This window comes from Eremomyces bilateralis (assembly GCF_010015585.1).
Source record: "Eremomyces bilateralis CBS 781.70 unplaced genomic scaffold P152scaffold_4, whole genome shotgun sequence".
Classification (NCBI taxonomy): domain Eukaryota; kingdom Fungi; phylum Ascomycota; class Dothideomycetes; order Eremomycetales; family Eremomycetaceae; genus Eremomyces; species Eremomyces bilateralis.
Window position 1 is genome coordinate 735,829 of NW_022985070.1, and position 22,004 is coordinate 757,832.

Here is a 22,004-nt window from a genome sequence, read left to right on the forward strand (position 1 = left end):
GCCGTACGTCACTGGCTACGAGGGTTTGAACATATTATGGAAGGAAACGTGCTTACGAAGACTGCGATGCCGCGTCAACTTGGATCTCCCACTGCTCGCAGTATCCCCACGGACTCTTAAGATCTAGTTGACCGTCAGGCGAAGTGTTCAAATGGCACCGGATATGGAGGACATACAGGCAATTCACTTTCGGAAGAAGTGCAAGGCGTTCGGATATTGGGTTGCTTCTGCCTTTGGGAAGGCATTCATGTACTGTACAGTGTCCTCGGTATCCAGCTTGTCATTTCCGGGGGCTTATGACACTGGAAGGGGTTAAGCGATAAAGCGGAAGGTACATACCTGTAATGATCAATAGACCGCAATATAGCTGCACAGTATTTGAAGGGATCGTCATTCCAAACCATAATGGCATAGTCCAACCCATCAATAGTAGATCATACATGTAGCGGTGCAATAGACCAGATGGAGCGGGTCTGATATGGCAACGATATCACCACCTTCTGATTTTGTCGGCTGTTCAATAATTCCGTACTAAATCTGAAAAAAACAACTCTCAGAGCCTTCCACTTCACCCAGCGGGTTAAACGAAATGGGATCATGATTCACACTTTCAAATCAATGTTGAACTAGCGGCCCTCAAACCTCCCAAGTCCCAGCCGAGGAGCAGTTCGTCCATAAAATTGTGCAATTTTCATCAGATTTTATGACCGATACGCGAAATGCTCCAATCATGGATGGACATGAAGATGTTCAACAAATGTATGATTCTGTCTTTGGCAGTCTAACCTTATTTTCTTCATGCCCCTCTACGTTTTGCTGGGGGTAAACTTACCTCAAGCCTATCCGTCGCTATCGAGAGTATTCCGTCTGTATTCGAGGTCTATCCGCGCCACGTTTTGTGCTCGACGGAAAACAGTCTTGTGTAATGTGTTCTATCAAAAGAATTGAACAGTTTCAACCTTTTCATTTGCTCGTCGTTTCTCCATTCCTAGTCCTTCATCCGTTTCTCGTTTTCTGGTGGTTTGGTTTTCCCCACAGGATCAATAAGATTGACGCCTCGTGCTGTTTTGAAACACGCCCCAGCGCCGAGCCTGGGAAAGTGGTGCACGACTCAACGGTTTACGGTTTGATCGAACGCCATTGTTGTCCAAGCGCATTTCATTGATGGGATTGTGTTTGGCTACTTGCCTTCAGACCGGCGTGTCGCTACTTGCGATGATACGGAGATTGGAAAATCTAGGAGATGGTGAAGGAGTATCTGAAGTTTCCGATCCCTCAGCTTCCTTGCTGGCGGTCTTGCCTGCAGGTACTACCACAGAGCCCTGCAGCATCCTGAACGAAATTGGGTGCAACTCTTCAACATGATGATTGATGTCTTTTGGATTGACGCCAGACACCAGGTTAGCCCAAGCCACGATAGAAAAGTGTTTCTTCATGGTGGGGATCTAAGGACCTGTCATCTGGGGTCGTTGTAGCATGGTCCTCGAACGAGGTACTTATTTCTGAAGTCTTTCCTCTCATGCTGTCTCATCGCTCTCTCGCTCTCTTCATCCGTCTCAAAAGTCATCCACATTCGTTTCTTTCCTTCAGGGCCAGAGGCTCACTTCCATTGCGGTCTGAGATCGCGTCGTTCATTTGCTCGAGTATCACCAAGTCACTCATTTGATTGTCTTTCTCTTCGTCAGTCAGTCAGTTATACACTGCTGGTCTCTGCCTTCACAAGTCAACAAGGGCTTCCATTGTTCAATTCACAGCTTCAAAGCAAGGAACTCGACACCGACCAATATGCGAGTCTTTTCCAATCTCGCAACCATGGCGGGTCTTGCCACCCTGGCCCATGCATACATACGCTTCGATTGTCGTGGTGTGCTCGTCGAAGAACGGGCCGATCCGATTGTGAATCCAGGTCAAATCGCTGGCCACGTTCATAAGATTGTAGGGGGAGATGGCTTCGACTTGACCATGGACTACGATAAAGCCGTTGCTTCGAGTTGTTCAACTTGTCAAATTAAACAGGACAAGAGCAACTACTGGACTCCAAAGCTTTACTATCAAGCGCAGAACGGAAGTTTCATTAACGTTCCTGGACCCGGTGACCCAGAGGATAAGAATAGCGGCATGATTGTCTACTATCAACAGCGCGGACCCAACCCCAAAGCTCTCAAGGCCTTCCCCAAAGGCTTCCGGATGCTGGCTGGTAACCCCTCGAAACGATCCTTCGGCGGTGACTTTGCTTCCGATGCGGTTCGCTTCGCCTGCCTTGACGCTGGCAAGCCAGAAACAAATGATATGCCGAATTACAATTGCCCCAACGGCCTTCGTCTCCAGATCTACTTCCCGTCATGCTGGGATGGGGAGAATCTCGATTCTCCTGACCATCGCTCCCATATGGCGTATCCGAAATCCGGCAACTTCGACAACGGCCCATGCCCCGACTCTCACCCCGTCCAACTCGTCTCCCTCTTCTTTGAGGTCCTCTACGACACCAACCGCTTTAAGGACATGTGGTACGGTGACAAGCACCCCTTTGTTCTATCCAACGGCGACACGACCGGCTACTCCTTCCACGGCGACTTCGTCAACGGCTGGGACGTCGACGTGCTCCAGAACATCGTCGATAACTGCAAGGATGACTCCAAATTCGGTTCGATCAATAAGGATGCCTGCCCCATTATCGAGCAGTATAGCTTCGAAGAGATGCAAGCCTGCAAGGTCCCTACAAAGTTCAATGAGCTGGTCAAGGGCGCATTAGACCAGCTTCCAGGCTGCAACCCGGTTACATCCGGCCCGGACGCCGTCACACCTGGTTCGGGTGCAGACTGTGGCGCCCCTGCAGAAGGTGGTGGCTCCTTGCCCGTCCCTACGGCATCCTCATCTGCTCCAGTCCCTTCCTCAAGCTCGTCTGTCCCGTCCGTCCCATCTGTCCCAACCTCCGGCCCTTCTCCCCCTGCCGATGATGGCCCAACCGTGCAAGGATACGAGTACATCGGCTGCGCCAACGATTCCCACGACCGAACACTCAAGGGAGCAACTACGATCTACACCGCCGAAGCCGGGCCGCTGATGAGCCTCGAGTACTGCGCCGACTTTTGCCAGGGCACTACCTACTTCGGCGTGCAGTACGGCCAGGAATGCTTCTGTGGAGAGTCGATCTCGGCGGGCCGCGAACCTTCGGTTGACAACGGTGCGAAATGCATAATGAAATGCAAGGCGAATGGAAGCCAGACGTGTGGAGGCGACTGGTCGATCAGCTTGTACAAGCTTGCCGGAAATCTCGCCGTGAGCAAGCGACACTTGGCGGTCGAGAAGGGCATGGAAGCGAAGGCGAGGCATTTGCATCGCAGGAGTAAACATGGGAATATGTTTTCCTAGGAGGTGTACCTTTCGCTGTTTCTTTCCTGCCCTGGCGTGGCCTTATGAATCTAGAATTATCCAGACAGATATTCCCTAGTTTAGTTTGGGTATAGATAGACAGCATCCCCTGTTAACACTTCGATTTAAGTAAAAACTGAAAATTAAAGGTTGGTTGGCTATTAAACTGACTCTACTTCTCTTGAATCTTTGGATTTGTAGCTCTTTTGCCTTGTGCGAAGGTTATTTAAGGTCGAGATCACATCGTGGGGAGCCCGGAAGAGGCAGCAGCTCTTGAGTGGATGAGTAGATCAGATAGGCTTCATGTCATGGGAGAAAAGATATAGAACAATGATATGAATATCTGATGCAGTGTTTTAGACAAGCCATCCAGTCGATGTATGACTTGCTAAAGCTTCATGTACCCAGCCGCAAATCTTCTCAATTGCTCAAGTGCGCTGATAGTCTGCTGAGAATACCATATGCATTCAATCTATCTACCGTGACCGATGCCGATGAATTGATTACATGAGGAAAAGCAAATTTGAGACATCATACAGTACAAGCCCATAAAGCACGCTGTTTACTCCGCTGTGAAAAACTCAATCCGACTCAAGAGCGTACCTCCAGCCCTCAACTTCTGAGGCCACGAATATCTCCACCGTCACCGAGCCACCAATGTCGCCATTACGTTTTACACAACGTCCGATGAATGTGTCTTGGACACGAGTACCGAGGAAAGGTTGTTTGTCAAGTCCCGATGCTTTAATGGGGCACCTAGCAGTGAACATCCCCTGCTGTTCGGGAGTTCATAAGCAGGGCAACAATCAGACCGTAGAGACCTAACATCCAAATCAGCAAAATGATTCCGGACATTCGAAGTTGCATGCAACATACCCAAGACTTCGGCGAAAATGAGGATCAAAATCATGCCGACATAGAGACGTGGCTGTTGAGCGGTACCGCGAACACCAGCATCACCGACGATTCCAATGGCAAAACCCGCAGCCAGACCGGCCAAACCGACGGAAAGACCAGCTCCGAGCTGAATGAAGCCGGTGAACAGCGAGCTTTTTTGTTGAAGGTTGTTGGAGATCAGGACGGACACGACGAGACCGTAGATACCGATGATACCAGCCATGATGACGGGAATGATGTCTGCGTTCAATAGTTAGCATTCAATAAACATGAAATTCGGGTGATGGTCTCAATAGCCCCCGCTTTCGGGCACAGAAGGCATGCCTCATGGATATCTGATGGTGATATTAGGGATTACACATACTTTTCACGATCAGGTCTGGTCTCAAGACACCCATAGCGGAGATACCGACACCGGACTTAGCAGTACCATAGGCAGCACCAAAGCAGGTGAACACAATTGCGGAGGTGCACCCCATCGCACCGAAGAAGGGCTAGTAATGATGTTAATGTTTAGCTTCGAAGGGACACGGTAGGGGCGGTGCAGTTCGACCCGGTGCCTCCGGTCGTTGGCAATCGGGGCGGTTGAGTAGGGCAAATCGAAGTAGCGATCGGGGTTTCGGTGAACTTACGGCATACACAGGACTACATTAGACAACGGGTTAGCGGAGAGCTTAATGGAAGGGTGTTGCTCGTTGAGCTCTGCTCCGTGTCTCAGGAAGCACAGGCATAGGGGAAGAGAGCTTACCATAAATCGGTCGACATCTTGGCTGTTGGTGAAGCGTCGAAGCTTGTTTTGCAATGAAATGAGGTATGGAGAAGTAATAGAGCTTGCTACAGAGTAGAGTAGATGGATTGTGGTGGCAGCAAGCTTGGTCGGGTCGAGTCGATGAGGTTGAACAGAGCAACTTGAAGTCAAACAACTCGTCGCGCACGTGACATAGTAAGATGAGATGCACGTGCGCGTCATCACCGCACGTGACCTATAGTCTTGGCATTCGACTTCAAATTTTTTGTCAGGTCGCCATCAGTGTGAGGAAAAAGAGGAAAAAGAGGAAAAAGTTGCGTATCTTAGTCCACGATCTTCAAATTTCCACCTCACGGACCCAACCTCAAACCGAATTGAGCATTCGAATATCTTTGTCAAAATGGACAATCAATCTGCCGCCTGGCCTGTCGCTGATGCTGCCTTAACCCAAGTAAGCTCTTGAAGATTGGTTCAATCTCATGATAGAGCTATTGCTAACGATGTGATACAGGAAATTCGTATGTCCACCCAATACCAACCCGGAAACCGAATTCAAACGGACGAAGCTAACTGACGTTGCTAATAGTGGACCTGGTCCAGCAATCTTCCCACTACAGGCAGATCAAGAAGGTGAGGCTCTTGCGCATCGAGTTGCAGTATCGCTACTAACAAGAATATTAGGGTGCCAACGAAGTCACCAAAAGCCTCAACCGTGGTATCGCCGAAGTCGTAATCTTGGCCGCCGATACCACTCCTTTGGCGATTCTTCTCCATTTGCCCCTCCTTTGCGAAGACAAGGTACGATTTACACGATGTGAATCCTTTCGAGAGCGACGCTGACTTCCTCCTTCAGAACGTCCCTTACGTCTATGTCCCATCCAAAGTGGCTCTTGGCCGTGCCGCTGGTGTTAGCCGAAGCGTGATCAGCATATCAATAACCACGAACGAGGCTTCGGACCTCATGGGCCAGATCCGAGCCCTCAAGGACAAAGTAGAGAGGCTGATGATCTAAGGTGGAATGGCGGTGGCTCTTGATACCACGCACATCCGTTAGGATTCTTTCCGGGTTCGGCGTTGTATTGGGAGTTGATATGCCTCGACAATAACTTGTCAGCTTGAGGCATCCCTCGTTCAAGGGTCAAAGAGGAATCGGAGTTTCGTCGTTAGATACAGTTACACGGTCAAACTTGACCAAATCTAGGTTACGATCCAAATTCAAAGGGTATCAAACCTGCCAAAGAACTCCCTTTGAAGCCACTTCCGTGTCTAGTCCATTGCCCGCATGACGCCTTCAAAAGCAACCAACGCAATCGCATTCGCCGGGAACGCTCTCAGGAAACATGGCACAAATCCTCTCCAATATCCTCTCCATCCCTGCTCGCGGTACACGCCCAGCGCCGCATCCACGTACCTCTTATATTTTCTATCCGCGCCTAACTTGTCGGTCATGATTTTCTGCTTGACCACATCGCTCGGGTAGCTCGTAAGCCAAAAACATTGCGCGCTCAACCCCCCCGCCCAAAAATTGATGCTCGGTGCACCCATACTCGTGTGTTTTTCCATGCCCTTGGTGAAGACATCGTACATGCCCCACCAGACGAAGAACCAGCCTCGAAATATCAGCGTGGCGAGTAGCCCCTTGTAGAGTCCGCGTATTCCATGCGATCGAACGATCTGTTTTGTGCAATCGATCGGTCCGGAGTATTGTCGTCCAGCCTTCGTGGCTGAATATTGGATCTGGAGTCGAGCTTTGACGTGCTCTACAGGAGCGGCGATGAAAGAGACGGTAAAGCCGGCACCCATGCCTGCTATCGCATGTCCAATGGTCGGCAGAGGTACGGAGGGCACTGACAACGAGCTTTTGTGCGGATTGAAGACATGTTGATGTAGCAAACGACGGTATGCATTAAGGGACCCAAGCATGCTAAATTCGTGTTAACAGAAGAGCATATATATGTCGGTAGAAATCCGAACCTACACCGAGTCCATGACCATCCATCCTAATAACGGAGGAGTGGCACCTTTGTAGAGCCCAGAGAGCCCTTCTTTTCGCACGGTCTGAAGCAAGCAGTCAAGTGGGCCGCGAAATTGCGTCTTTGACGAAGTTTGGAGGCGCACTTTGATGGTATCAAAAGGATGACCGACTATAAGCTATCTCGTTAGGATGATGGCGCAATCCATGGCAATCTCTCAAACATACCACTCAACTTCGCGATACCGGAGAAGACGCCCGCTACATATCCGGTATACATGCTCGAGGATGCCATCGACACAGCTCTCTTCCCTCCGTCGCTTTGAGTATCATGACTCATTGATGAATTGGTATGAGACATGATATTGTCCTACGGTCCTACCGGGCTGTATTTGACGGGAAAAACGTGCAGTATAAGCGTTCCTCATCACGCTAGGCAAGACATGCTCCGAGGCAATGGGAACGAGGAAATAGAACTTTGAGCTCAGGCTATAACGGCAATGGAATGTACATGGAAATCGTAACTGGTAACTAAGGATTGCAACCAGAACTCAATCGATCTAAATGTTGGTAGTGCAAGGTTGCTCCTAAGAAGAAATAGTAGTCTGTTCCGTCGTCTCACGCTTACCTCCGAAATCGCCGATCGCAAACATCGCCAGTCGCTGGCGTGCTTAGCAATATTAGAATCGGATAGACACAGCTATGAGATATCCAGTCCAACTTACTAATCCACCTAATCAACCTATTAAATAACGTAGTCTGCATGTCCTAAATGATAATTAATTCGATTTCATTTTCATCTCCCTTGTTGGCGTATACACCAAAGCAGAAGGAGATACTCAGTGTAGGCGACAATCAAGGGGGTCGAGATGACATCGCGTCATTTTGAAGAGGGGAAAACTGGGGAAAATACGAAAAGCGATGAAGCAATAACCTCGAAGAAAGGTGTGTATCAGTGTAAAACTCAAGTTTCAAATCACTAACACCCACCGAGTATGGGTCTCTCTCGTCACCAACCTCGACTACCTCCCGGGATTCCTCACCCTCGAGCATTCCCTCCGCAGCGTAAACTCCGCCTACCCCCTCGTAGCCCTCTACACTGACGCCCTCCCCCCCGCCGGCCACGCCGCGCTCCGCTCCCGCGGCATCCCCACCCTCCGCGGCGACCACCTCGTCCCCTCCGTCCCCAAGTCCTACGAGCAGGACCCGCGCTTCCACGAGACCTGGAGCAAACTGAGCGCCTTCTCCCTGACGCAGTTCGACCGCATCGTGCAGCTCGACAGCGACATGCTCGTCCGTCGGAACATGGACGAGCTGATGGAGCTAGCGCTGGATCCGCCAGGGGAGGAGGGGGCGGGCGACCGCGTGTTTGCGGCGAGCTATGCATGCGTGTGTAATCCGTTGGGGAAACCGCATTATCCCAGCGATTGGATCAGGGAGAACTGTGCGTTCACTAGCCAGCATGACGCGCCGGATCGGGCGCAGACGGAGGGGGCACCGCTGGGTGCTGGGTTGGCGATGCCGAATTCGGGGTTGCTGGTCATCAATCCGAGCCGGGCGGCATATGAGCTGATCTTAAAGGAATTGGTAGAAGCGACCTCGACGGCGGCCTATGAATTCGGGGATCAGAGTCTGATCGGGTACACGTTCCGTGGCCGTTGGGCGCCACTGCCATACGTCTACAACGCGTTGAAGACGCTGCGGTGGAAGGGCGTCCATGATCAGATTTGGCGGGATGAGCGGGTGAAGAACGTGCATTATATAATGGTCCCCAAACCGTGGGATGAACCGGACGGCGAGAGGGGCCAAGCGGACGAAACACACAAGTGGTGGTGGGACGCGAATGATGAACGGAAGAGACTGGAGAAAACAAGAGGGATTGAGGATGAATTTTGATTGGCATTATTGCATAGTTACTGTTAGACTGTCTGATGTTGCTACAAGCCTACCCCGTTTTGGATGCTAATCCCAATATACCCAGGCCTGTACTCCTCGCCAATGCCAATTCCAAACGCTACAGTTCAATCGTCCCGTCTCTCAGACTCGTGTCCCCAAACTTCCTCCGCTGACTTCTTTCCCTTCGTCTCAGGCACGAAGGTGAGGACCAGGAGGAAGAACCCGGCCGCAAACGCCGCGAAGATGAAATACACCCGTCCCTCACCCAGCGCTTTGTTCACCACGGGAAAAAACTGAGCGACGACAAAGGTGGCGATCCAATTGGACGCGAGCGCCCAGCTTTGGGTGGCGCCGACGGCTTCGTGGACGGCCAGCTCGCTGGCAAGGATGAACGGGACGGGACCGAGCCCGACCGCAAACGAGCAAACAAACAGGATGACGGCGACGGCGGAGAGGACTTTGATGTTATAGCCGATGGAGAAGGCTAGAGCAAGAGATGAAATGCCCATCCCGAAGATAGAGCCGAGCAGGCAGGGCTTACGACCGAGCTTGTCGACGAGCGGGGCACAGGCGGCTGTGACAATGATATTGAGGGCAGAAACGGCGAGGTTGAGGAGGGCAGAGGAGGAAGATAGGAGCGAGGATAAGAGGGAAACGCCGTACATGATAATCGAGTTGATACCTAAGTCCGTCAGTGAATGGATACTGTTGGTCAAGGGGTGCGGTCTTACCGCAAAGCTGTTGGGCAAGCATAACCATTATGACAGCAATCACTGCCTTCCTGGTCTGGGGGCTGGCCAAAGCTTGTAGCATCCCAAGATGCCCCTGGCCGGACTGGCTCTTGTTTGAGGGGAGGTGTTGCTGATCCGGCGAATTCAAGAGAGATTCTTGTTCCTCTAAACTTCGCGTTAGCATGTTCATATTATAGCCAAAGAACTGCTTACCATCGTCTTCACCAGCAGCAATGCCCCAGCTGTTAAATTCGCCGTCGATATCGAACCTCTCACCTCTCACTCTCCTCAAGATCTTTCGTGCTTTCGGCCCACCCCCTTCTACGTTGGCAGCAATCCATTTCGGGCTTTCGTCCGAGAACATCAGTCCGACCAGCTGCCCAACTCCAACCAGCCCAGCAGCAGCCAGTACAATCCTCCACATCTGACCAAAGGCCAGGAAATACCCAAGCAGCTGTGCAAGAAAGATGCCAACATTCACCATCACCTGGGTGAAGGCGCCGAAAAACCCCTTCTCAGCCGGCGGGGAGAGCTCGGAGATGTATATTGGCACGGAAACCATAGCAGCCCCTGAACCCAAGCCTGAAATGAAGCGTCCTATAGCCATAGTTGCGATATTCGGCGCGAGAGCCGCGAAGATGGGGCCAAGGATGGAGAAAGGGACCGCGAGTCGCATTGCATGCATCCGCCCATGGCTTGTAGAGACCGTACCGGCCACCAAAGCACCCAGAAATCCACCCAAGGTAAACATGGAGCTCACCACCCCGAGTTCCTCCGCTGTCATGGGGATACACTGGGGAAGGGTGGACGACGACACGGCATCAGGTCCGAGGAGGGACTTTCGCTTGCAGGTGATGACATCGAGAGGGGTGTTGAGCTCGGTGAGGTGGTAGCCGAAGAGGAACGGTCCGAGGGTGCTCACGAAGATGAGGAAGAGCAAGTAGGGCGTGAGGTCACGGAACCAGGTTCGTGGATCCATCGTGTGCGGTCGACGAAAGAGCGGCTTCGGAAAGGGCAGATTAGCCTTGTATTCATCATCGTCAGATGCAGCGGAAAAAAACGTCTGGTACGGGGGAGACATAAGCAAAGACATACAGAAGCGGACAATAATAGTGAGCTATCGTAGGGCAATAGTGAACGACATGCCGTGGAATGGATTGATATTGGGGCTATTAAGACATCCGGTAATACTCATACACAATCGATGCAGCCAAATCAGCCACTGAAACCCTATCTAATCGCACACGTTCATTCACGGATCTCAGCACCGTGCCGTCATATGCAGGATAGTATTGCGTGTCGGAAGCTCAGCGCTGTGGAAGTATCAGATGGTGCCGAGTTGAATGTTTGTCGGAGGTGCCGGCTAATATGACGTCGAGCGTATTCCAAATGCAGTCCGAACGTTCTAAAGCCAACCCAAAAACGAATGGCGAACTCGAAAACGTTAGATGGAAAGGAGTATCGGCGAGTGGCAGGTGAATATGATAAACTACAGAAGGCAATTAGTCGACGTTGAGGGGTGTTGCGGTCTGCAGATGTTCAGTCCATATGTGGCCGACGATGCAAGGGTCAGTTGCTCGTTGCCAGGGATAGATGCGCTCTGCGAACGTCGGCCTCTTAACGCTCAACCAAGTAAGATTCCGTACTGCGAAATGGCCTTAGACCTGACTGACAGGAGACGCCAAAGCCCAAATGTGTGATGCAAGGCTTGGGCTCATGCAGGCCCAAAACGATGAAGACATAAAGGCATGGACTGTGAGAAGGCCTCTCAGATACTCTGGCTCCAATCCTCTCTTCTATCTAAATGTATTTTGCAAAACCGTATTGCCGCGAACGTCTTTCCAGCCGAGCTATGACGCTGAACCTCGTTCGAATGACATGACCTGTATCTCCTCGGAATCCAGCATAGTTTGAGCCTATCTCCAATACGGGACGCATCATCACAGGACACAGGGACAGACGCGCATGCTAATTGCTGAACGACGCGCTCTCGCTCCCAGCTAGCTCCAACCCGATCACCACACTGTCCTGGTGTCGGATTGCTCGTTCAATTGGCTGGAGTCATCGGATTACCTTGGATTACCAACCCGATGAAGCGGAGAGATCGTGGAGATGGTTGCGGGTGAAATCAAGATCGGAATGAGCCAAACCGGAAAGATGATCTCCCCCAATGCGCCGCCCTCGGGCCCCAACCCCACCACCAACACTACCACCAAGACATCCACCTCCACAACATCCGCAAAGCGATCCGTTCAGCAGGCCTTCGATGGTGCGTGCATCAGTTACAATTCTTTGATTATCGTGAATTTATGGAATACATGAATACATCTCTTCTCTGGTTCTCTCAAGGACTTTTCTTAGATATGCCTAATAGAGTGCGCTTCATTTAATGTTTCAATCAGGACGGACCGGTTCCGCTTTCCATTAATTCGCTTGATATTGTGCGAAATTCCTTCGTCACTACTTCATCGTATCTGACTCTGGGACACACGACGGTAGAAAGAGGTGATCCGTTGACTCATCTGGATTATCTCATGCGGTATCTACTGTATTGCTTATTCTTATGTACCGGACACTTCTAGTCCTTGCATGCAACAGCGCTTGAAAATCTTCGTTAGTTGTTTCCTGGAACCGTGCTTGGGCGACTTCAACTAATCAACAACCCCTCATTGCAGAACCGGGTGCCGCCATAAGTATGTTAGCAGGCTCCTATTTGAACCAAAAACGAGTGCGTGAAAGATATGATATCATCGGATTCATCAGCAGTGGCACATATGGCCGGGTATTCAAGGCAAGAGGTCGAACCGGCCAGGTGGGAGAGTTCGCCATCAAAAAGTATCACGAGTCCTCCCTACCTCAAGCGCATGGCTAAACTGTCCAGATTCAAACCGGACAAAGAAGGGGAGCTGCAGTACACGGGCATCTCACAGTCCGCCATCCGGGAAATGGCTCTATGCACCGAGCTGTCGAACCCGAACGTAGTTCACACGGTCGAGATCATCCTCGAGGACAAATGTATATACATTATCTTTGAGTATGCCGAGCACGATCTGCTGCAGATCATCCATTATCATACCCAGACGTCGCGACCGGCCATCCCTCCCATGGTCATCAAGTCGATTCTATACCAGCTCCTGAACGGCGTCCTCTACCTCAATCGTAACTGGGTGATGCACCGTGATCTTAAACCCGCCAACATCATGGTCACCTCCGCCGGGGCGGTCAAGATCGGCGATCTGGGACTCGCTCGTCTTTTCTATAAGCCTCAGGCGACGCTTTTCGCCGGCGATAAAGTCGTCGTGACCATCTGGTACCGCGCACCGGAGCTTCTCCTAGGGTCACGGCATTATACCACCGCCATCGATCTGTGGGCCGTCGGCTGCATCTTCGCCGAGCTCCTGTCCCTTCGACCGATCTTCAAAGGCGAAGAAGCGAAGATGGACGGCAAGAAATCGGTTCCCTTCCAGCGCAACCAGATGCAGAAGATCGTCGAGATCCTGGGGTTGCCGACGGTGGACCGGTGGCCCCTTCTGAAGCACATGCCGGAATATGGACAGCTATCCAACCTCGCGCAGGGAAATAGTCGCGTCTTGAACCCGGTCGGCTTGGAGAAATGGTATACCTCGACGGTGGCTCATAACAGATACGTCGTCCCGAACAGTTCCCCTCCAGGGACCAAGCCCGACGTGCCAGGCCGCGATGGCCTTGCCCTTCTGCAAGGGTTGCTCGAATATGACCCGATGAAACGCCTTACCGCGGAGCAGGCGCTGCAACATCCGTATTTCCCAACGAACCAGGCCGAGCGGGACGTGTTAGGGAAGAATTGCTTCGCGTGGAGCTTTACAGACTATCCGAATCGCCGAGTGAGTAGCGATGATAATGATATCCGTACCAGCAGTTTGCCTGGCACCAAGAGAGGTGGACTACCGGACGACAGCTTGAGACCGGGCAAGAGATTGAAAGAGTGAAGAGATGGAGCATCGAAGATATCCAACCCATTTCGTCATGCGCCTACACCAAACAAGATATCATTAACATCCATCGCCTTGCTATCCCCCAGCTCTACACCCGTTCGCACAAGACGGAGATTTCTGAAGAATTGGCTTTCCTAGTCTAACACGGCAGATCTCTAGCTCACCCTCGTCGACGACCCCCTTGAGGACGTGAGGGAGTCCGAAGACAGCTTCACCAATGTTTTCAGCGACGGCTTTTTCAAGGCCGATTTTCTCCTGTCCGAGTCGTCGGGAGAAACCATGGAAATAGACGAGCCCGATTACCAACAACTAGTTACCGATCTGGACCCATCGTCCTCGCGTCAGGATACGGAATACCAACTCAAAAACTGAAACGGGGTGTTGCTTGGAGTGCTGGGGTAATTAGAATGCGGTTCGGATTCCCGGCGTGCACCGCAAGTATAAGAGGGAATTACTATAGTGTCAACAGCTTAAATTTTTGTTGATCCATCATTACTTACGGAGGTTTGAATTGATCCTCTAGGATACCTACCGAATCATTACATGGCTTGTGTGTTTCTATACATACATGCCTCATCTGAAATGACTCAATTGCTGCTGTTCTTGTCCCCTGATACCGTAGCATCACTACCTGGAATCCTGCAACGCCCTCTATTTATGTTAGCCGTTTGTATGAGACCGCCATCAAAATGATCCAGACTATCGGTTTCCTTCTAGATGCATCGCTCCCCTGCTTGCAGAATGATTCAAGATAGTTCACAATTACTCTCCTGAGCAAAGCATCACCGTAGCCCACAACCGAGCAACCCCTTGAACTTTGCCTTGATGCTCGCCCTTCTAGAATTTCCGTTTGCACGAGACCTTCCACCGTGACCCCCAGGAACCCCCAATATATTTACCGCTCTACAGCCCATGAACTCGTCCACGTCCGTCGTCACTCTACCCACAAACCCCCCCATATCAGGCCCATCCGACGTAAAACTGACCCTCTGCGCCCTTGCCTTCCGACCCTCCCATCCACTATCCGGCCGATCCGTGGCGTGAAACACGCAAAGCATCCCCCCGTCAGAGTCTTCGTCCGCAGTCCCCGACATCCCATGCGGCATCCGAATGAACGACCCGTGCCCCGGGCCGAACGGCCCGACATCTCGCCTGCCGCCCTCTCCGATGGACCCCAGCTTCGGCGACCACGCCTGGAGGAGCGGGCGGCGGCTCTTGACCCATGCGCGAGGGTTGAGCGGTTCGCCGCCGACGTATTGCAGCGTGGCCATCTTGTAATCGCGGGTCCAGCTTCCGGCGCAGGAAAACACGATGCCTTTCCACGAACCGTCAGATGCCTTGAGGTACTGCGGGCCTTCGTTGATCCCTGAGGACCCGGAGAATTCCCAGCGGTGTTCTGGCGCCGATATCCGCACGGCGAAACTGTCCACGAGCTCCGGACTCGCCATATGAGCGATATATAGTTCCTGAATGGATTCGTCCTGGCTGCGGCCTCTTTCAACCATGCTCTTGATGCTTTCGCCAGGATATCCCGCCAGAAGCGGCCAGCCGGAATACACACAATACAGCTGGTCATCCAGCTCGAATACCGTCCCATCGATGGACCACTGGTGAGGCGGAAGTCCCGGTAGCGGACCGAGGAATTCCCAAGGCGCCTCGCAGGGAGATACGTCGGTCGGCGGGCCGCGAAGCACGCAGAGCCGATGACTGGCGTTACCGATGAGAGGATGATCGCACGATACATATATGTACCAGCGGCCGCAGAGGGCGTGCAGCTCGGGGGCCCAGATGTTTCCGGAGAAGGGGTACCCGTGCTCCGGTTGCCTGTGTCGTGTCAGAATCTGAGAACGCTGGGGTCTGTTTAGGATTGGGCATTGTACGAGGCTGCGACCTACCATACTACAGTCTTTCTCGGATACGTATAAAAACCGAGGAGAGTCGGGGATGACCATATTTCAACTCTGTTTCCGGAAGTGAAAGTCTATATTACAAGCACATTTTAGTTGATCGCTCGCTCAGATGCCTCTCTTCATCTGAAGCACGTACAAGGAAGAAGGTGTCGCGCAAGAAGACAACATATGGATCAGGCGTCGGCACCGCAGTTATGGTCATACAACATGATCGAGCGGATTCCATTTCGCTTTCATTATACCGTCAATCGCAGACATCGCTAAGATATCATTGTTCTCAAGCACAATTGCTTGCGACATTCGGACATCATGATGCAACCTCCCTTGGAAATTGCGCGAGTCAGTTTTGAGCTGATGCGGACATACCATGACTCACGACATCACGATGATCTCGTGGACAGACCGCGTGAACACCGTCTACCGTCTACGATTCTCTCGACAAATGATATCAGATTATCGTTCGCACATGAGACGCCATGAAAGCTTTGGATAAGCTGGTGAAAGATGTTGGGTAAAAATACCTGAACCAAGACCTTTCCGCCTTGTGTTAGACTTATCCTCAGTATCACCAGTCAGCCTCCTATGTAGAGCTATGGCACACACTGTACAATCATCAGTTGTTTTGGAACTTCCTTGCTGGAGTCATTTCGTCCCATCCTTTCGTGATTTCGTCCGATGTTTCCCCATTTATGATGTTCAAGGGATTTGTTTTTCCGTGGTTTCGAATCGTATTTGTGTGTCCACGTAATTATGTCATCCTTAATTTAAGATTTTGGATCATCTATGATCTATCTCCAACCTTCGTCCTGGGATCACTAATCGTGATACGGCCCCATGGTCTTTTGGGAAACGCCACGAGATCGTTTCCATCATTTATATTAGGTTGCCACCAATGGGATTTCAAGAGTATCGAATAAGCAAAAAACGAACCTGTTATGCAACGATGTCCTTGCGATGAATGGGCACGCAATACTTGCTGTCATGGTCCGTCTTGGCACCGGTCCGAATATGTCCAACGGGCGTGAACTGCCCTATCCATGGCCGGTCATTTATCTGTCATCGTACTGTGTTGAATAGATTCGGCGAGATGAATAGGTACCAATGTTATAGATCAATCATGGCAGGAGGATTCGTGCGTTCTTTAAAGAGAGGTTACCTTCACACGACCCGGGATTCCAGTGCTTACCAGTGACACTCTTTTTGTTCTACGAAACATTCTCTTGCTAGCAATATGAAGTTCCTCACTGTCGCCGCTTTTGCCACCATCGCGCAGCTGGCGTCTGCCCACACCACGGTCGGGTGGGTCTTTGTTAATGGCAAGGAGCAGGGTCGAGGCGATGTTGTGCCGGGCGGCTACATCAGGAAGCCCAACAATAACGACCCTGTGAAAGATGTGAAGTCAGGAGACATCACTTGCAACACGAGTAAAGGGCCGAACACCAAGAATGTGAACGTCAAGGCCGGAGACGAGGTATGGCGAGAACCCCGTCGTCCCTGGACAGTCATTAACAGCACCCAGGTCACCGTGGAATGGTTCCACGACAACCGAGGAGATGACATCATCGCGGATAGCCACAAAGGTCCCGTCCAGGTCTACATTGCCCCCGCGCAAACGAACGGCAAGGGCAATGTCTGGGTCAAGATCGCATCCGACGCCTATTCCAACGGCGTGTGGGCAACCGACAAACTCATCAAGAACAAGGGCAAGCACTCGTTCAAGGTGCCCAATGTTGCTGGTGGTGACTATATCGTCCGCGCCGAGATTATCGCCCTCCACGAGGGCAATCGCGTCGGTGGCGCGCAGTTCTATCCGAGCTGCATCCAGTTTAAGGTTGCTGGAGGGAGTGGCAAGCTTCCGGCGGGAATAGCACTGCCTGGTGCATACTCGCAGAATGACCCTGGTATGGCGCCCTTGCTGCTTTTGAGTGATATTGTTATACTCACGAGGAATCATAGGTATCTTGTACGATGTTTATCAGCAGCCGCTGAAGCCCTATACTGCACCTGGAGGCCCAGTTCTCATCAAGGGTTGATTGAGATTGGTAAGGACAGGCAAGATTGTTAGTCGTCCAAGATAGACGGCTCGGATGTTGCATCTACGTATTGAGGAGTATTCCGTACAGATCATGGTGTGATTGCCTTTATATATAAATCTTACGGGGCAGCTCGTTTACTCCATCCTAGAACTTTGACATTGCAATCTTACGGCTGGTGCTCGTTTCAGGATTACCTCAAACTGTTGCACTACCATCTGATAAAATGAACACTTTTACCACTACTTGGTTTTTAGATAATACATGGCTTCTTTCGATTGACTATCACCCGTATATATCCATGGTCTAACACCGACACACAACCCGATTGGCTGGCACAAGACAGGAAATCCTTTCGAACCGCCACAGCTGAAATAGAATAGCTAATTACAAATATGTGAGGTGAAAAAAGGAATGGAGAAGAAGATAATGTCGAGCTAAAATAGAGTAACAAAAAAACCCGGACCATAATCGCTCGTGTCTAAACTGCATTACTCGGAAGCATAACTTAAATCCTAGGGGTATAAAGAAAACGTAGCGAATGATCTACCGCACCCATTCGGGATTTTGGTTGCGTTTCAAAGCATGAGTACTTCTTCCTTGCGCCGGTAAAATTAAATAGCAAATGGTATGCCACCCGGGCCACGCTATCGACACCTGCGTAGCGAAACAAAGGAAACCGAAGGAGACAGCAGGGAGGGAGCCCGGGAAAGCGTTTAGAAAAACATCCCCGCTGGCAACACAACGAAGACAACCGTGATGACGATGGTCAGCAATAGCGCCCAGATTTGACTCTGTAGAACAATCCGATCCTGAATGATCCGAATCGCCTGCTCCTGCACCGCGGTTTTCGGCCCGAAAATCTTCTGCATCAGGCTTCGCTTCCGGAAATTCTCGATCCATGCCTCGTCCGTGTATGTGTTCGTGGTCCCGAAGGTCTCCATGCTCTTCGGCCGCTTCATGCTCCTCCCGATCGAGCCCGCCAGGGTCGCCTCTTCATCGTCCGGCGGGAGAATCCTGCCGCTCCTCCGCTTGTTCGTATTGGTCGATGAGACGAGGGAGACGGTCTCTGCATCTTCCCAGGGCTTGAGCTCCCGGCCATGGCCGCCGCTGTACATGATGACGCAGAGCCCTTTGTAGGCGGCGACGAGGGTTCCGATGCCGATGAACGTGACGAGGGCGGGGAGGATGCGCCACCAGCGGGGCGCGGCGGAGAGGGTGAGGATGGCGGTGATGAGGATGCCGGCCAGGGTGTGTGACACGCCCATGGCGCGCACGAAGAAGACGCGCGGCTTGTTGCCGTTGCAGATGGACCAGCGGACGAAGTTGGGGTGGGCTTGGCCGCGGAGGACGGACTCGACGAGGGCGAGGGCGGGGGCGAGGGCGGAGGGGTGGGTGGTGTGCTGGAGGGCATGAAGAACCGCGGTACGTTCACGGTGAGATAGGTTCAGCTCTCGTGGAGCGGACGGAGCAAGGTACGTGGCGATGACCTTGGTGATCTCAGAGCGGAAGGGTTGGATGGAGACTGATATATGGTTAGCCCGCAATTTCGGATATAGAAAACGCTCAATTGAAACTTACAAGACTGCCACTTCAGGCCAACTTGATTGTTAGCCTCCTCGGCGATTTCCTGGAGGGATTTCTGAGACTTGATCGACCTTGAAACGAAAGACTCGTAGTCCGTTGCGCCCGAGAGGGATGGTCCGTAGGAACCGCCAAATTCGGACCGGGTCGGCGTTGGCAGGTCATCAAGCGGGATTTCTAGCTGATCCTTCTTGTCGAAGTTGATCTCGACGGTGGTGCCATTTGGCACTTTGCTTCGACGTCCATGATCATCTTGGACGTGAGGCACAGGTTCCCATTCGGGTGAAAGTGACTGGTCCTGCAGCTTCAGTCTCTCGAATTTCTTCGTGTAGTCCCTCAACCAGAGGTAAAACTGGAGATTCTCGGCATCATGGGCAACATAGATCAGATAGTCCATGAAGTCATTCAATTGGCAGGGCTGGGACGGTGTTAGCCTAACGGACTGCTGCAGGTTGCCATGTCGAGCTGTGTTACCGGTAGGGTCTCGTTGTTCACCACCCTCTCAAACGATAGTTCTGGTGGTACGGGATTTTTGCAGCTCTTCATTCGGTCGACATATCTCTGACAATCCTTGGGGTTCAGTGGACCCGATGTCCGTTCGACATAAGCCGGACGGCGGTAAAACAGAACAGACATTATCAGCGATAATGAGTGCGTGACAGAAAAAAGAGAGGATCAATGACAGTGAGAAAGTATTAGAACCTTAATTAAAGAGCAATATTTCGAAGAAATCTTCAGAAGAATGAGAGGCACCACAACGTATCGGTGGTGGGGAGCATCCGTTTGTACAACACGGGCGGGACTGGAGCACTGCAACGCGGGAATTGGGGGAGATGCGCATACTCGCATATAAGTACTTCATAGCATCTGCAGGGCTGCAACTAGGGAGACCCGATGGGCGATGATGCTATCTCACCATGTCCCTTAAAGCCTGTGGCAGCAATTGAACGCGCTACGATGCTGCAGAAAGGAAAGATGGGCACGGCTAATACTACTAACATTCCATGTATTGGCCTCCAAGTTCTGAAGCGATTACCGGGTACGGTATCACCGTACCTGACCTGGTCCTGGCATTGCCATCTGCACTGTGCTCCGTGCGATGCGAGGGATGGGATGTGCCAGTCCGCCTTTGGTCTATCCCACGCGATACTAAAAGCTAGGGAGGCCGGAAGATATTAGGTAGATCATAGGTAGATCACAGAGCAGAAGGCGAATAGAAGTGAACAATGAGAAAATGACTGAGTCTGATGTTGTGTGTGTTGTGGAGCTGGGACCTGAAGCTAACGTGGACATCGCGACGTTTAGAGGATTTTGGATGGCAAAAGGATCGTCGCAGTTTGCAGTGGTGAAGGACTGGCCTGCGTTTCTCTTATGCAGGGGAAGCCTGGGATATGCCTTTCTCCAACCTCAGTTCGAAAGTTCGAACCTCCCAAGTCCCAACTCATCACCTTTCACTAACTAGTTAATTAGTTAACTTAGTTATTTCCATGAAAGATCAAATGGGCTGGCTGCCCTTTGTCTTTCTCATCCTCACCACCCATCCTGGTATGGTCAGCCCACGCCCGGGGTGTGAAACTCCCCTATGACCGTCCCACCTTCTCCTCCACCTCAACGACAGGCTGATAGGAAGATATGGGATACCCTGTATCGATCCGAGTTCCGACACTGACACTCCGGGTGTATCGTGGGCCGTAGCCCTCTCTTTTCCTGGGTGCTGGGATATCAATGGGCACTTAGGGCAGCAACTAGCAAGCCAGCAACCATGATTATCGCGACATCACCCAATTTTTTAGACAAGCCGGAAGCGGGTGGCTGGTCGAGTCTAACGCACCCGGTACAGGACGGATCGGGAACGATCATCTTCAAAGTTCAAACGACCTCAGTCTGATCGGTGAGATCGGCCTGGAACTCTTGATGATTGGGCCACAAAATGACAAATACCAATGTGGAGTCGGCATCACTCAATCTGCATTCTGCTCGTCCCTATCTGGCAGAGCCTAACCGTACTGGGAATTATGCCAAAAATTCACTTATGCAGGCACCAGGTCCCTGTTTTCCACTTGCATGCGGATTGTGGATGGTTAACTTTGGCTCAAAATTGTTGGATTCAATTCCTTGACTTCCATGGAACAGTCGAGAAACTCCAGAAACTAGACGTCGCAAACGGACAACCCATATCGCGATGCACCCAGACTTCAGAGTTCAGACACCTCCTAACCCTGTACTAACGGGACAGTTTGGCGGGTTGACCTGTCTCTGCCTCTACCTACTCAACGTCGATTACTGGTACATAATAATCAAATGCACTATTAAACCGGGCAATTGGGGGAGAGGATCGACACAGGAAGTGCGACATCGACAAAGAAACATGAACCACCTTATATCCGCCGTTCGTATTAGCCGGAGTTTTCTTTTGATCGATCGCCCATCGTCATTTGCTTAAGCCACCAAGTTTCCACAGACCACAACTCCACCTCAGAGCAGATCTTGTCATGGAACTGCTACGACCATTCTCACAGCCCGCAAAGGATGGCAGACGGCAGTTCCTATCGGTCGACCACGTGGATTCCCCGCCCTTCTCACCGCTCCCAGAATGCCGGAGCCATAAATCGTCCAGCATCTGCATGTTTCCAAGGGCTGACTGGCGGGCGGCATATCCAAGTCCACGGGATCGATCGAATTCGAGCCTAGATATTGGACTCCGAACCAGCAATCCGACTATGTACATAGTACTGTTGGGCAGATGGCGCATTATTGGGGAACGGGGCCCCATAATCGTATCAGCGGGAGCGGGAGAGGTAAGAAAAGATCCCTATTGCGAACGACGCCGAGAGATTCATGGAACTGCCTCCCTAGTCAACGACAACCATTCATGCTGCTTCACCTA

General features: G+C 51.6%; 10 protein-coding genes across 10 annotated transcripts; 5 read left to right on the forward strand and 5 right to left on the reverse strand.

Moving 5' to 3' along the window:
* Positions 1 to 1,392: 1,392 nt before the first annotated feature.
* Positions 1,393 to 3,372, forward strand: P152DRAFT_505897 (WSC-domain-containing protein; the record flags this gene model as incomplete). The annotated part of the gene is made up of 2 exons (XM_033682457.1): positions 1,393 to 2,839; positions 2,885 to 3,372. The coding sequence occupies exons 1-2, from the start codon at positions 1,786 to 1,788 to the stop codon at positions 3,370 to 3,372; spliced, it is 1,542 nt and encodes a 513-aa protein (XP_033536594.1). The 5' UTR covers positions 1,393 to 1,785.
* Positions 3,373 to 4,128: 756 nt separating this feature from the next.
* P152DRAFT_447241 (V-type ATPase) lies at positions 4,129 to 5,034 on the reverse strand (the record flags this gene model as incomplete). The annotated part of the gene is made up of 5 exons (XM_033677979.1): positions 4,129 to 4,193; positions 4,249 to 4,509; positions 4,634 to 4,763; positions 4,902 to 4,914; positions 5,018 to 5,034. 5 exons carry the CDS (start codon positions 5,032 to 5,034, stop codon positions 4,129 to 4,131), a joined length of 486 nt encoding a protein of 161 aa, XP_033536595.1.
* Positions 5,035 to 5,417: 383 nt separating this feature from the next.
* P152DRAFT_431117 (L30e-like protein) lies at positions 5,418 to 6,329 on the forward strand (the record flags this gene model as incomplete). Its single annotated transcript, XM_033677413.1, has 5 exons — positions 5,418 to 5,468; positions 5,529 to 5,535; positions 5,604 to 5,647; positions 5,699 to 5,815; positions 5,871 to 6,329. 5 exons carry the CDS (start codon positions 5,418 to 5,420, stop codon positions 6,027 to 6,029), a joined length of 378 nt encoding a protein of 125 aa, XP_033536596.1. The 3' UTR covers positions 6,030 to 6,329.
* On the reverse strand, positions 6,284 to 7,329 carry P152DRAFT_391455 (mitochondrial carrier; the record flags this gene model as incomplete). Its single annotated transcript, XM_033676099.1, has 3 exons — positions 6,284 to 6,941; positions 6,996 to 7,161; positions 7,218 to 7,329. 3 exons carry the CDS (start codon positions 7,327 to 7,329, stop codon positions 6,284 to 6,286), a joined length of 936 nt encoding a protein of 311 aa, XP_033536597.1.
* A 382-nt stretch (positions 7,330 to 7,711) lies between these two features.
* P152DRAFT_411977 (glycosyl transferase family protein) lies at positions 7,712 to 9,128 on the forward strand. Its single transcript, XM_033676977.1, has 2 exons — positions 7,712 to 7,934; positions 7,984 to 9,128. Exons 1-2 carry the CDS (start codon positions 7,859 to 7,861, stop codon positions 8,883 to 8,885), a joined length of 978 nt encoding a protein of 325 aa, XP_033536598.1. The 5' UTR covers positions 7,712 to 7,858; the 3' UTR covers positions 8,886 to 9,128.
* Positions 8,872 to 10,929, reverse strand: P152DRAFT_456009 (general substrate transporter). Its single transcript, XM_033678906.1, has 4 exons — positions 10,801 to 10,929; positions 9,830 to 10,619; positions 9,617 to 9,781; positions 8,872 to 9,567 (listed from the first exon to the last, which is right to left on the reverse strand). Exons 2-4 carry the CDS (start codon positions 10,593 to 10,595, stop codon positions 9,011 to 9,013), a joined length of 1,488 nt encoding a protein of 495 aa, XP_033536599.1. The 5' UTR covers positions 10,596 to 10,619; positions 10,801 to 10,929; the 3' UTR covers positions 8,872 to 9,010.
* Positions 10,930 to 12,094: 1,165 nt separating this feature from the next.
* Positions 12,095 to 13,978, forward strand: P152DRAFT_240266 (cyclin-dependent protein kinase-like protein Ssn3). Its single transcript, XM_033674621.1, has 3 exons — positions 12,095 to 12,229; positions 12,292 to 12,451; positions 12,498 to 13,978. Exons 2-3 carry the CDS (start codon positions 12,312 to 12,314, stop codon positions 13,582 to 13,584), a joined length of 1,227 nt encoding a protein of 408 aa, XP_033536600.1. The 5' UTR covers positions 12,095 to 12,229; positions 12,292 to 12,311; the 3' UTR covers positions 13,585 to 13,978.
* Positions 13,979 to 14,146: 168 nt separating this feature from the next.
* On the reverse strand, positions 14,147 to 15,771 carry P152DRAFT_456012 (Arabinanase/levansucrase/invertase). Its single transcript, XM_033678907.1, has 3 exons — positions 15,637 to 15,771; positions 15,486 to 15,571; positions 14,147 to 15,414 (listed from the first exon to the last, which is right to left on the reverse strand). Exons 1-3 carry the CDS (start codon positions 15,700 to 15,702, stop codon positions 14,373 to 14,375), a joined length of 1,194 nt encoding a protein of 397 aa, XP_033536601.1. The 5' UTR covers positions 15,703 to 15,771; the 3' UTR covers positions 14,147 to 14,372.
* Positions 15,772 to 16,583: 812 nt separating this feature from the next.
* On the forward strand, positions 16,584 to 17,806 carry P152DRAFT_240487 (uncharacterized protein). The gene is made up of 3 exons (XM_033674623.1): positions 16,584 to 16,971; positions 17,020 to 17,401; positions 17,457 to 17,806. Exons 1-3 carry the CDS (start codon positions 16,732 to 16,734, stop codon positions 17,531 to 17,533), a joined length of 699 nt encoding a protein of 232 aa, XP_033536602.1. The 5' UTR covers positions 16,584 to 16,731; the 3' UTR covers positions 17,534 to 17,806.
* A 319-nt stretch (positions 17,807 to 18,125) lies between these two features.
* Positions 18,126 to 20,052, reverse strand: P152DRAFT_240440 (uncharacterized protein). The gene is made up of 3 exons (XM_033674622.1): positions 19,592 to 20,052; positions 19,115 to 19,535; positions 18,126 to 19,058 (listed from the first exon to the last, which is right to left on the reverse strand). Exons 1-3 carry the CDS (start codon positions 19,751 to 19,753, stop codon positions 18,250 to 18,252), a joined length of 1,392 nt encoding a protein of 463 aa, XP_033536603.1. The 5' UTR covers positions 19,754 to 20,052; the 3' UTR covers positions 18,126 to 18,249.
* Between the last annotated feature and the right edge of the window lie 1,952 nt (positions 20,053 to 22,004).